The 14,720-nt window shown below is 37.6% G+C and overlaps 1 protein-coding gene across 2 annotated transcripts in view; it reads left to right on the forward strand.

The window, feature by feature from the left end:
• The window catches only part of CERT1 (ceramide transporter 1), an 80,456-nt gene that overhangs the window by 11,037 nt on the left and 54,699 nt on the right, over positions 1 to 14,720 (forward strand). For both annotated transcript variants that reach the window (XM_064735186.1, XM_064735187.1), the window contains exon 3: positions 10,651 to 10,767. In XM_064735186.1, the coding sequence (XP_064591256.1) occupies positions 10,651 to 10,767 (117 nt within the window). The remainder of the gene's footprint in view (positions 1 to 10,650; positions 10,768 to 14,720) is intronic.

A 14,720-nucleotide genomic window follows, 5' to 3' on the forward strand; every position in this document is an offset into this window, starting at 1 on the left:
GTTCGTATGTCACCCCCTCCAGGGTTGTACTGTTGCTCAACAGTCCTCCTAGGCAGCTTGCTGTTTGTTATCTGTTGTGTCTTGTGATGGCTGTGGAGCTCTGTTGAGGCTTTTTACAATATTAGACCTCACTTTTGGATATGCATTCACAGAATACAAAGTCAAAAAGTTAGAATATTTTCTGTGTGCTAGTGTGCAGCCACAGGTGGCCATCTCTTTTTTAAATGCTTCCTGAAGATTAACTGCGTTTTCTGTTCATACATTGAAAATAGTTTGTTATAGATGACTGCTTGAGTGTTTTCTTCTTCTCCCAGTTAATCTTCTTGCCTCCTCCTTTAGGCATGTACTTTAGTTGCTGTTTTCCCATGTTCATGTTGAATTCTAGTTAGGGTGAAATCAGTGCAGCCAATTTCACCACTTTTTAAATCTGTTTGATGTGTTTTTCCTCTCAACTGAAGCCTATCATTCCTTAGTTAAGAGGACTAGTTGGAACAGAATTTAATACCCCAGGTGTCCATGTACTTAACTGAGGTAGTACTGTAACTGGTGTCTAATATATTCCTAAAGCTTTTTAAGTTGCTGTCTTTTGAGGATAAGTGTTGCTGTTTCTTAAGTTCTCTTTTACAGCTTTTTCAAACTAATTATGTGTGCATATATACACCTATATGTATACGCATGCAAATATATATTAAAGAATTAGAGGTAGCTGTGATGGCAGACTGACAATTCAGTTCAATTTTGAACTTCAGAATGAAAGCTTTTAGACTGACATTCATTTGCAACATGCCTTGTCTTTTTAATTAGTTCTTACATATTTTTAATTATTGCTGTAAGTTATTACACAGTAACCATTATTATTTTGTATTCAAAGCAGTCCCTAATATCTGACATCCTAAATTATCTGTAACTATGCAGTACCATCTAGCCACTACCATATTTCTAGCCTGATAGCTTTGTTCTTCATGGTCCTAGTTGCTGTGGTGAAGGTAACCTAATTGGAGAACCCTTCAGTGAGGGATGGGGAAGGTTGGATGGCAGGACAGGTATAGAACTGTAGCATACATCTTTTGCCAAAACACACACACAGACCCAAATTAGGATCCTTTGTAAGCATCTTTTAGTCTATGACTGGGGCACTGTGATGCTGGAGAGGTAGTCCTTTCCCAGGCTGCAGCCTTGTGGCTTCCTTGCCCTGTTGCTCAAGTGTTTGGTTTTTTTCTTTTAAGTGGCCACTGCTACCAAGAGCAAAACCAGCCTTCCCAGCTGTGGAGGTTGCATGTTTTCACTGACTGGTATTTGACCATTAAGGAATTGTTTATGATTCTGGGGCTCTGGCTTTTCATCTGTGTCTGTAGCTTCAGGATTTTTGATATCTCATGCTTAAATTTTGTATCATAGCTAGAGACACCTGGCTCCAAGGTCTAGTTGATAGAGCCAGTTTTCATAGCAAGTTAATGAGATCAGCTCTGGGCTGGGAATTGCATAGTTAGCATAAGTCCTGTTGCTAATAATGTTCATACTGCATTTATAGAAATGCTTATACAGTTGCACTGTGTTAAGTTGCTTATGTTTGGATTCAAACCAAGCTAATCTTAAGTCTTAGTGTGGTGCTTCAGCAGGTACATCAGGCCTTTGTTCTAGCTGGAATGCCACTGAAATTCCTAGAACAAGAATTTCCATTCCCAGAACAGGAATTTCCATTCCCGTCACCATGAATCTAGGTCCAGAATGTTCTACATTGCCAGCTCAATGCATGGCTTTTCTGTTAGGGTGGAGTACCTTCTCTGGATATTCACTCATGGTTTACTTGTGAAATCCATATTGTTCTCTTCTCACTGGTGTATGTGAGAGTGCTGGGTCTCCTGTGCCACGCTGCAGTATACTGTGAGAGGTACAACTAAATTAATATATGAATACTTACCCTAGGAGTGCAGCAGTGTGAGTGTGATTCCTATGGTTGACTTTCCAATAAAATTAACCTTTAAAAAAAGTGGCTCAGACAGCGTTTTCTGCATTCTCTGAAGTTGATACAAAATTGCTTGTCTTTCTTCCTGATTAATACCTCTAGTTTCTTGCTGCATATTATGTGCTTCCTAAGAAGTTTAACATGGTGATTTGTAATCAATTCTAGCTGGATGTTTTTCTATAGTTTTTTCTCCTGTGGCTGATGCATGTTGTTGGTAGGTAAGGCAAATATTTTGTTCCAACTAGAAACCTGAGAGGTATCATCAGAATTTGTTTGCAGGGGATTCACTTAGACTTGGTTCTCACCAAAGCAGTAACATGTATGCTTCCATTTCCATAACTGATAGTTAGCTCTAAAAGTAAGTCTTATGAGTTAGACCAAGTTTGAAATTCTTCAGACTATGTTTAAACAGGACAGACCCGTTAGTTATATCCTGATTTCTCTCTATGTGTCTCTAAATCTGTTAATACCAATTTAATAATCCACTGAGCTTTTACATGTATCTGTAGTCACTAGTAAATCACTTAAGGTGACATTTGCAAGCACACGCTGGTTTACAACTATTTCAGCCTTGCCCTCTTTCTTCTAGTAAAACAGTGCCATTCTGTGTCTTTGACTAATTTTTAGCTGACATTTCAAGTACACATTTGTTATACTCTGTCTTGCTAAGTGTTTTTTCAGTAGGCACTTGAGAATAGCAGTATTGGGGGTATGTTTACGTATGAACCAACACAGCATGACTACCTACTAATTCCACTTCATTAACACAAAAATAATTTGATAAAGTAATAATCTAAAAAATCATATAGTGTAAGATAGTACCCTGTAAGATAGATTATTTCCTCACAAATAACTATGGAATTTTTTTTGTATTATCACTTTCTGCATCTGAATCTATTTGGCAGGTGTGCAGAAAAACTGATCGACCAGGTTTACACCTGAGATCTGTAATTTCAAATTTTATGTGTGGTTTCAGTGTTAAAGTAACATACAATGTACACTTGATCCAGACTTAAAAGGACAGCTCTCTCATGAGAGAGCTTCTTTTGCAATGGATTAAACCAAGCTAATTTTAAATTTGCATACTGTGCTAACTGACTAATTTTAAATTCTGCTTACATGCTTCTGCTTTCACTGGCCTCTACTTTGGCTAGGTTTTGAAAAGATAAGATCATTACTTAAAAGAAAATTTAGTGTTCAAAGGCATTTTGAGAAGAAAATATCCTGACTCAATACCTGAAGTGGAATATTTGGGTAGTAGCAAATAATGTAAAAACATGGAATAGCTTTTATAGTTTTAAGCCCGTTTTCTTTGGTTTTTTTCTACATGTGCAAATATGCCATTATGCGAAATTTTTCTTTTTAATACGCTAATGAGCTAGAAGTTAGATATCCCATATTTTGCCCCTAAACCTTTATCACTTCCAATAGGCACAGAACTGTCTGTCTTACTTGCTTGTTTGTAGTAAGGTTTTCCTGTACTGTCGTGAAAAAAAATACAGCACCAATAAATATAAAAAGAATACAACCAGTCATTGTAACTTACAAGTGGGTTCTTACTGCTTAAGAATAATGACAAGGAAAGGCAAGACATTGTAGTCAGTGTTTCTGTTAGGTTTTGACTGGATTTTAGAACAAAGAATAGGAAACTGGAATTTTGTGTTGTGACTCTTGTAGACCTTAATTTGCCAGATTTGTGGATCTACTTGGCATTTCTTGGGGGCAGCGGGGCGCGAATATTGCAAATACAGAAAATCAGAACTTGTAATGTCTTTTGGGACTTCAGTACATGATTAATAAAATGTATTCTAAGTAATGAAGTATAATGCTCTCCTTAAATCCACAACAGATATTGATATTTAAAAAATCCTTGCAAAATTAATTACTTCAGTGTTTGTAGTTCTAAAGCCAAGTGTCTTCAAAAATAAGTCATAGTGACAGAAGGATGTTGATGAGCTTTTATGATTGCACTGAGTTTACGTCGTGGGGTTGGGGTCTGCCATGCAGCCTCCATGAGGAGAGCCCTGGTTGTCCTGCGCAGAACAGGGTCAGCTTCAGTGGGCACAGTGCAGGGTGCTCACAGCTGTGCCTCACAACCGCTGTGTTACATCGCTAGGCAAACAGAGTTAAATGGCAAAAATGCTGCTCAGCAGTGTGTGAGAAAGAGAGGAGTGAGGAAAAGGTGTGAGAAAAACTGGTTGGGCAGGAAGAGATGCTCCAGCCACAGAGTGAGATCCCCCGCAGCCTGTGGAGGAGTATGTTGTGCAGGCATTTTTGGTAACCTGTGCAGAGAATCATACCAGACCAAACAACCACACTGCAACCTAATTAGAACCCAACAGTAGCTGCATATGTCTTAACAGAGGCTGCAGCCTCCAAATAGCCTATGCCATTACAGGTTTAGCCTGAAGAATTGCAATGATGGATACAATCCTTGCTGGAGCATGTGATGAAAGCATGAGGAAGGAGTGGCAGAATTAAAGTGTTAGACCATAGCCCTCATTCCCAGTCCTGTGCTTCTCTTGTTTCTCACCATCCAACTCTGCTTGGCAATGACTTAAGCCAGTTTTCCCTAAATCAAATCTGTTTGACCATGTTGACAGTAGGTAAGTGATCTCTCTGTCTTTAACTTGACCCATGAGCTTTTCAGTGACTCTGGAGAGAAATACACTAACTTGAAAAATACTGCTATTTAGTATTTAATAAGGCACTAATGACAATGTTTTGACTGGTCTTGTCTGATAAAATCTTAACTATGCTAGTGACATTTATGTCTGAGATCTAAGGAATTGTAGTTTTCATTTTCTGTAGGGCTCTTTTTGTTTGTCTTGTGACCCAGTTCCCAGCTTGGGATTTTCTTAATAAGAAAAAACGTTCAAAATTTTAAAATAATCTCAGTTTAGGCAAGTTCTAGTTCTGCATTGAAAATAGTGGCAGAAGCACACTTTAATAAGAGTAATATGTATACTTGAGTTGTATCTGCTATGAACCACCCTGGCTTTCCTTGGTAAGGAAAGGACAAAATGCCATTAACACTACTTGGAGTAATGAGGGAGATCAAGCAAAAGTTTTTTCATTCAAGGTTGGGTTTTGGGTTTCTTTTCTGACGTGGAGTACTCTTGAAGGTTATAAAGTATATAAAAACACTTAATCTTTCCTGTGTGATTTGCCATAAACACCTGAACCAGTATTTTTCAAGGCGACACTGCTCTGAAGCTTGTTTTATGAATACCTCAGGCTTGACAGCTGTATAGCAGGAAGGATTTTGTGGCAATGAAATCAGCTATGACTCATGAGACCCGAGCTGGCTACTGACTTCCTCAGTAACTGTAGCCAAGTTAGTGTTTTTTCATGTAAACTGCTCTTGCTTAGAATGTTCAGAATTTATGAGCTAGTATCCATTGATTTTGGGAAGATCTAGGGTGCTTGAATACTTGGAATTGCCTTTGTTTCTGCAGGAGTGCCTTTGTTCTCTGCAGGTGCCTTGGAAAAAAGCTTAGGAATCCTACAGAAAGGGTGTTTGTGGATACTGGAGGCCTATTTCTTGCAGCATGTTCTTAAATGGAATTATAATTTAGCTGTGGTGGCTTTTTGTTGGTTTTGTTTATTTTTTAATGTGGGCTCTCGAAGGCGCCCTTGGCATACGCAGAGATGACCTCTGCCACAGACACTTAAACCTGTGCTTAAAAGTCAGCTTTGAAAATGCTGTAAGCGTTTTCAGGTGCCCCCATTCAAAGTGTCTTGATCTGGCTTTTATTCCCCAGTGCTCTCTCAATTTACGTATGTTGCTTGAGACTGCTGCAGGTTGGGAAAAAGCAACTGAAGTTCTCCAAGGTGCTTTAAATCCTGAGGATAGATAGTGAACTCCTGCTTGTTTCCTGTTCCCTGCATAACATTTCTCTTTATCTTTGTTGTGAAAGGTCATTAGGACATATCCTGGCCTCAGTACATGTCCTTAGCTTGTTACAGATGAAAATCCCTATTTATCCTCCAAGATCGTCATGTGACTGGCTGAGAACTGTACCATTTTAAAACAGCTTCTGAGTGTAAGAAAGGGAAAAGCAAACTAGGCAAGAAACAGTGAACCTCAGAAAGAAATGAGATCTAAATGAAATGCTTTGTGGTCTACAGGAAAACTAAAGTACAGGAAAAAAAGTAAAGAGAAATGGAAAAACTTCCAGGAAGTGCAAAGGAATCAAACTAGTCTTATGAGAATGTTAGAAGAGTGAAGGACAGACCTGAGAAGTTGTGAATAACACTTTGTGATCTTTGCTAGATGCAGCTATAGAAAACAATTAAAGTAGTTATAGCCAGAGGTAAACCAAGGAAGTTTGTCTGTAGCTTGGGGGGAGGAGAATGTATGTAGTAGGCAGCACCTGTTACAGAGTATGTAGAGTATGTAACTGTAAAGTAACATACAGAAGTCTGCCAAGTTATCAGTGACAATGGAATGTGAACTCCGTACTCCATGGTGGAGAACAGGGTTAATCAACAGCAACCCGATTTGTTCTGTGTTAAGAACACATCACATGATTCAGGTGATTTATTTGTCTTTTGTGTTCAGTTAATTCAGGGTTCTTCCAATGAAGTATGTTTTCCCAAAAAAAGCCAAAAATCAGAGGAGAAGGATGATAAACAATTATTTCAGTTGCCAAAAATATGGAAAATAGGCAAATGATGCATACAACTAAAGTAGGTAAACAGTAAATCATGTATCACCTGCCTAATTTCCTTTTGAAGCATATTTAACCTTGTTAGTGGTTACTTCTTTTCTTTAAGCAACTTAATCTAACAGGATCATCTGATCAGCTGTACTTGCTTATAACATGGGACTGCATGGTGAGCTGAGTATAACCCTAAACCTGATTGACAGAATCACAGAATATGCTAAGTTGGAAGGGATGCACCAGGATCACTGAGTCCAACTGTTGCTCCTGTGCAGGAGAGCTTCGAGAGTCCTGCCATGTGCCCAAGGGCATTGTCCAAACACTTCTTGAACTCTGTCGGGTGTGGTGTTGTGATCACTTCTCTGGGGAGCCTCTTCCAGTGCTCAACGACTCTCTGCATGGAAAACTTACTCTCCATTTCCAAAATAAATCTCCTCTGACTCAGCTTCATGCCACCTCCTCAAGTCCTGTTGCTGGTCATTAGTGAAGAGATCAGTGCCTGCCCATCTGCTTCTTGTAAGGATGTTGAAGACCCGGAATGAATTCTCCCCTCAGTCTCCTCCAAGCTGAAATGGCCAAGTGACCTCAGCCTTTCATAAGGCTTCCCCTGCAGACCCTTCACCATCTTTGTGACCCTCCTTTGGATGCTCTCTAGTAGCTTTATGTCTTATATTTCCATACCTGAGCCTGTGTGCCGTGCTCAAGGTGAGGGTGCCTCAGTGCGGAGCAGAGTGGGGCAATGACTGGCTGGTCAGTTATATGTAAGTGTGTGTATATTTATAGTATACAGACATGCACACACACGTGTGTGTATATATATATATACGTGTATATATATAGGGATGACTTAGTCTCTTAACTACATGTAATATATAAGTGTTTATGCAGTAAATGCTGGAGAAAAGTGTTTGAAGTATTCTCTAGACCTCAGAGAAAACATCTTTCCGTGTCTTAGCAACAAGGCATGAATTTTCAAATATATTAGAAGCTCTGTTGGAAAGAAAGGGATTACAGAAACTTGTCTTTGGAAAGGAGAGGTGATAGTCTTAAGTTGCATTACAAGATGTTTAGGTTAGATATGAGATTCAGGGGAAAGCAAGGACGATGGTGAACTGAAGTAAGTGCACCATATGGAAGTGTGGAATCAGTAGTGCTGCAGGTTTTTAAAATGATATTTGGTAAGTCTTTCTAATCACATAAATGCAATTGCTTGTAACTCTATCCAAGAGACTTCAAGAATGAGAGATCAAGCTGTGGAATGCTATTATGTCAGGAAAAACCTTGATAGCTAATCTTTCTAGACTTTCTGTTTGGGTGATTTTTTTGGAGTATTTCTGGATGTTATAGATCATCATGTGACTAAATGAGGGCCTCTCAGATGAGTAGTTGAGTACAGACATATAAGCATGACAGTGTGCTTTGGCAAGTTGGCTATTCTAAAGCAGATAAACTTCTTTTGCATACATAATAATAGTAATAGAAAATTCAGCTTGAAGAAGAGGGATCTAGACTAGAAGACTTGTATTTTCCTGTGTTGGGTCTGTATGGCAAGTTTTGGTGGTGGGGGGCTACAGATGCAGCTGATGTGTACAGATGCAGAAGTTGCCTCCATATCTCACAGACTCAGCTCTGTGTGGGTCCAAGAAGGACCTGACAAAACTGAGTTCATCAGAGATGATGGTATATTGCCTCCGTGATAACATACTAAAAAAGTGTAAAAACTGCTGTGCAGCATGGATTGGGAGAGAGGGCTGAGAATATTTGACAGCGACAGCTCTGCAGACACAGACATCTGTGAGGAAGGAGGGGGAACACATAATCAGGTGCTAGAGCACAGATTCCCCTGCAGCCTGTAGGGGAGACCATGGTAAAGAAGATTGTCTCCTTGCAACCATGAGCATGGGTGTGGGAATCCCATGCTGGAGCCTTCTAGCAGGACCTGTGGCCCCATGGAGAGAGGAACCCATGTTGTAGCAGTTTGCTAGCAGGACTTGTGGTCACCTGGGAGACCCATGCTGGAGCAGGCTGTGTCTGAAGGACTGTGCCCTGTGGAAAGGACCACACTGGAGCAGTTAAAGGAAGAGCTGCAGCCCCTGGGAAGGACTTATGTTGGAGAAGATCACAGAGGTCTCAGACCCATGAGAAAGTTCTTATGCTGAACAAGGAAAAACAACGTGAGGAAGGAGTGACAGAAAGTGTTTGAACTAACTGCAACTCCCATTCCTTGTTGCCGTGCAATACTTGGAGGGATGAAGTAGAGAAAAATAGGTAGAGAAGTTGAGCCTGGTAAGGAGGAATGGTGTTACTTTAAATTTTTTGTTATCTTACTCTGATTTGACTGGTAATAAATTAAACTATTTTCCCTGAGTCAATGCTGTTTTGCCTGTGGCAGTAATTGGTGGGTGATCTCCATGTCCTTCTCTCAATTCATGACTCTTTCATCATATTCTCCTTCCCCAAGTGGCTGAGGAGGGTGTAACGAAGATTTGGGTGGGCACCTGGCATCCAGCCAGGGTCAAACAACCTTTTTTGTCCCTTTTTACACCCTTTTGTCTGGTTCAGTAAGGCAAAGGAGTGTGTAGAACCAGTTTTGAAAGTTGGTTGAATTTAATTAACTTGAGATGGTCAGGTATTAGGTAATTAGTAGCTATAGTTGTTTGACTTGATTTTCAAATCTTGTGGTTACTAGAAGTTTTTCCTATGGGAAGTTTAAATTTCTTTAACATTGAACACTCAGGTGCCTGACAAAGTATATGAAGTTTTAAGCTTACACTTTGGTTTTTTATGTACTTTTGTCAAACTCTTTCTAGTTAATTTTTTAAATTTGTATTCTGTTATACTTTTCTTATTCCTTAGTATGTTAAAAACAGAAAAAGAGAATGGTGTTTGTTTGTTTATGTGTAATTAGCTTCTGGTTTCCAAATTCTTTGGAAAAAAATTCTCACTAACACTGGAATGGTGTGCATGACAACAAATTAGACTTACTTCTAGGTTTTCTTTTGTGGAGTGTTTAGTCAGTGATTAACAGTTTTTTTGTTTGCAAGATGAATGTATTGGCAATGTGTTGTAGAGGATATTTCTAACACTTGTCTTCCGCATCTAGTACCAATGTTTGTGGTCCTTCAGACTTTGTCACAGGCCTTTATCCTGGAGCCTTGTTAGCCTCCTGCAGTTATTTTCATGTGTATGTTTTCTTTGGATTCAATTTCAAAAAGGTGTTCAGCTACACCTGCATTACATGTCTTTAGAAATGGCTTTCAAACATGAAGGATGTGGGGAATATTTGGCTCAGTTGGATGTTTTCTAAGGAGTAACTTTGAATTGACCATGTCAGGGTACAGGGCAGATTAGATCATTGTTTTCTTTCCCTGTACTTCCCTTAACAGCTTCACTGTTGCATTAGTGAAAGCTTACTAGTATTTAAGGCATGTGAACTGAAAGTTATATACAGTTGAGTGGAGATGTGTGAAAGGATTGCATGTGGCTTCCAATTATTTGTGAAATATTCATGGTGAAAATAGTTGAGGCAAAACATGTCATCGTTTGTAAGTTCCAGTTCTTACTTGTCATTTAGATATAGTCTTTTGCTATGGTGTATGTGTTTCATCTAAAATTAATACTGGTAGCACTAGTGTTATGGAGCTCTTGTCGTGTTTTGAAATTAAAATGGATACGTAGGAATATTTTCTGGTATGGTAGATACTTTGCTGAAGAACTTGTTTCAAAGTATTTGAAAATATGGAATGTATTATGTATGGAATTCATTTATGAAAATTTTACTTAATAAGAATGTATGACACAGGCTTTTCTATTTCAGAAGACCAGCAAGCATATTTCCTTATGAAAGTATTTGTTCATTATTTGAGACAGCTAGACAATACAGAATTTATAATCTAGGATGAATTTGAGACAATATAGACAAATTTTCTGATTAGTGTTTGAGTGTCAAAATAGTCTGTGAGGTAATGTTTATCATGTTGCTAATTTTAGCTACTCTTACACTCTCCTCTGTCACAGCCCCATGACTTTGATGAATGCAGATTTGATATCAGCGTGAATGATAGTGTTTGGTACCTCCGGGCTCAGGATCCAGACCACAGACAACAATGGGTAGATGCAATAGAACAACATAAGGTATGTCATTTTCTGTTTTCTAATTTCCCTTCTCATTCCCTCATTAGATCAAGCATAGTGCTTGCAGAGAGTTTAACTTCCCTGTATATCATTAAAAGGCTCATGATATTTATGACAGGTAAAAGCTGAAGATTGAAGGTCTGTGTTAAATATGTTTCAAAGGAATTGACTTTTTCTTGACAGATGAGACTTTACTGGGGGCTAACAACTGTGAGCCTTTCTTGAGCTCTCTAGCTTGAAACAGAAAAAACTTTTATTATGTTTGAGTGATCTTTTCAAGGTTTTATCCATCTTCTCCCTGATTATTGTATTGCTTCTTATCTCTCTTGTTAGTCTTAGAGTCAATTCTCTAGGTTATCATTCTGATTTTGGGCTCCTCTTTCTCATCATTTGACCACTTTTACTGTATCCGATCACTGACTTCTCTCTCTTTGTCTTTTACAACACTATTCTTCATCCACATTTTGGTTCAGCTTTCTTGATCTGTTCTGTATATCTTCCAACAAACTCAATTAATTTAATTTTAAAAATACCTGACCTTCAAGCCCTTTAGGTGAGGTAGAAGGTGCACAAAACATCCATTATGTTATCAGATACAAGATAGGCACTATCCCAAGGTGTAGCATAAAACTACAGTACCTAGCCCAATGCAGCCTCTCAATCTGGGTTACACAAGTACAAAAGGAATACAAATTGAAATAGATATCCAGGTAGGTATGAATTTTTACCTTGAGCTTCTTGAAGTAATGTCTGTTAATTAAGAAATTTCACCATTTATTGGCAATTCCTTGCAATAAGCCAATAAAGAACATGTTCTTTAAGTTCAAAGTGCTCCCTTTTGATAATGGTTCTCTACAAAAAAATCATCTCAATTGGACTATTCGTCCCTTTGTAGGGACGAATAGTCCCTTGGCATTTTTCCTTCATTTTGATACAGAGGTAATATTAAAGCATAAGAAATCCAATTGCAAACCCAGGATTCTTTCCTGTAGTCTCATGAAAAAATATGAAGTTAACAGTGGCATGTTCATAAGACAACAATACTGCAATTTATTCCTAGTGCAATAGCTGAGAGAAATTTCTCATGAGGATACACTGAAGAAGTTACTGGGTTGCACACCTGCAGAACGGACATTTCAAAAACTGGTAGGCTTGGGGGTCTTCAGGTTTGGTTTAGTGTAGTAATGGAACTTGATAGCCCTAAGCTAAAATTTAGACTAGGTTTCATGAATGATTTAGCTGGGGAAATGCAGAACTTTAACCTGAAGCTGGATAAGCAGAAATGCAGTCTATGTTATTCATTTAATGCTGTTGGAATGAGTGATGAAAAGTCTCAGATCCTGTCTTAAACTCTGCCTATCACAGACCTTTTTCATGGCTATTTTTCTATTCCCTTTTGTAAGGCTCATTTTAACTGTTGCTGAGTTCTGAGCTGCAACTTTATGGAATCACCAGCTCATAGTACAAGATTGTTGAACGGTAGTGGTTTAGAGTTTGCCATTTTAAGTGTTGATTAGGCATTGTTTCTCTATACTACTTTAAAAAAATCTTGTGTTTTCAACACTGTTTTTTTTAACCCACATTAGTACTCAGCCTGTCATGAGGTATCTGTTTATTTTCCTTTTCTGTCTGGTATTGTTGATAAGCTTTTATTAGTAAGCTTAAATTGTCTTATTCAACCTCATTTTCAGATCATGAATGATTATTGAGGGGTAAAAATTCTAGCATTCCAAAAGTGATCTCCCTTTATAACGAAGCCTGATTAATTGTACAGTTTTTCAGCTTTAAAAAATAATCTTTAAACATAATTAGGTTTGGACAGTTTAGACTTCCATTCTTTGGAAGAATTTGGTAGTTATTAAAATAAATAAATTTTACCAGATCTCTGCCTTTATGCTTAAAGAAGAAGAATGAAGGGTTGATTATTTACCCATATTTTTTTTTTAGTATTTACAATTAGTATAGAAATCGATAAGAATGTGTTTTTCATTATTTTAATAAAGTTACTTTTCAGCTTATTTTTTAAAGAATGAGGGTGTTCTGGAATGTTGTAAAAACAGAAGAAAAGTATGTCTACAAGTAGGAAGTGGTAATAGGTCCTTCAGTGTATGCTGAACTGACAAGAAATGGTTCACTTTGCATCTTGCTGTCCTAAGGTAATAACACTGGGCTTGACTGTTCTGAATCTTGCAGCTTTTCCAGTATGTGTAGTTTGCAGTTTCATGGCTATTTGACATTTTTCAGTTTCTTTCATACTCCTTTTTACTCTCTAGTGTTAACAGTATTTAAGGCAAATAGCAGTTTTCATTCTTAAATGGAGTAGAAAATACTATGGCACATCTCTTCTAAATAAGCTATCAAAACATTTAATATGTTAAAATTATACATTATTTTACATACATACTTACATACTTACATATTTTTATTTTGAAACATCCTTTTTGTATTAAACAGTTACATAAGAATATCATGGTCAAAGCATAGCAAGGAAAACAGCAGAAATTACTGCAGTCTTGTAATAGTAGCTTAAACTCAAGTTGAAAGTATGTAGTGAAATTACAGAGTTACTAAGGTCTTCTTTCCACTGCAATATTCTGTTGTCTTCATAATACAGTAGGAGTTTTGCGTGATAAATGTAGGTGTAGAGGTATATCTGTTGCTTCTGATGATTTTAGAAAAATAAACAGTAACCAGAAGCCTTGGAAATCTTGACCGGCGCTTGAAAAAGTACTGTATTTACATAAATAGGTGTTTGTTAGAATTAAACGCAGCACATAAGTGTCCAAATCCAGTCTTCAGTCTGATAATTATTAGTGGTTCTTAAAGAATATGTCTCCAAATGTCTTGTTTCTGTACTTTCATTGAGGGGATAGTGCTATAACCTGTAATTTTTAATATAGGTTTGTATGGAAAATATTTAAGAAACAGTACATTTTTCCGATAGAACTTTGATGGGATGTGAAAGAAAGTATTTTCATGTGATCTGGAAGTCAATCCCATTTTTCATTCAAATTTGTATGAACAGCACTTAAGTGAAGTCCACTTCACTTGGAACCTCCTCATTCATCCTTTAATTCATTTCAGCTCATCGAAGTTTTATATCCAAAAACTTGACTGAAAGAAGGGGAAGATGGGCAAAATATCTCATTGCACTGAAAAGTTCAAATCTGTCGTCTTACTCTGACATTTTCTGGAGGAGCTTTCTGATCAGGTTACCAAACATTTGCAAAAGCTCTTTCTGGGTAAAAATGTTTTTGTTTGAGAAACATGTTCTTCAAATGGCACATAATAATTTGAATAAAATCAAGAGAGGAAATTATTTCCTGTACCAGTCATTTTTCTTAACATTAGTCTACTGCTGTATAAAAGTACTTTTTTGTTTGTTTTTAAAGTTCTTTGTTGCTTACTGAGTGGGTAGGTAGTTCTGGTAGGCTGCTTAAGCTATTTGCTAACAAAAGTGTGTTTGTGAGACTTGATGGAGCATGTCACAAGGTTGTTGATCTTCAGAGTGAGAAAAATAGACAGAAATTTTGACTGTGTTTCATTGTGCTCCAAACAAAGAGAACTCTGATTTTAAATTAATTTTATATTAAATTTGAGTATAACCAGACATAGAAAAACTTAATGCTTAGCATTGAGTAGCTGATGGCTGAGAAATGTCAAACAGTTCAGGCATAAAAACCATTAGAATTTTCACAGGGGTTTATAATTGTACTTTTTTTCCTTGTATTGAGGTTCCTGAATCCTTACTACATTAAGTGTTTCAAGTATAGCTCAAAACATTTAGCCCTGAACTGGAGGAAGGATACATCTAAAACTACTGTAAAGCCGTCAGTGAGGCAAATGAGGAAGTAGTTCATGTGTAACCACGGGTCTGTTCTTCTACTTAAATGTTTCATTAGATTTATTGATCAGGCATTTCTCTGGTGTCAAAACATTGATGGTACTTGAGC

This window comes from Zonotrichia leucophrys, chromosome Z (genome assembly GCF_028769735.1).
Source record: "Zonotrichia leucophrys gambelii isolate GWCS_2022_RI chromosome Z, RI_Zleu_2.0, whole genome shotgun sequence".
In the NCBI taxonomy this organism is placed as follows: Eukaryota; Metazoa; Chordata; class Aves; order Passeriformes; family Passerellidae; genus Zonotrichia; species Zonotrichia leucophrys.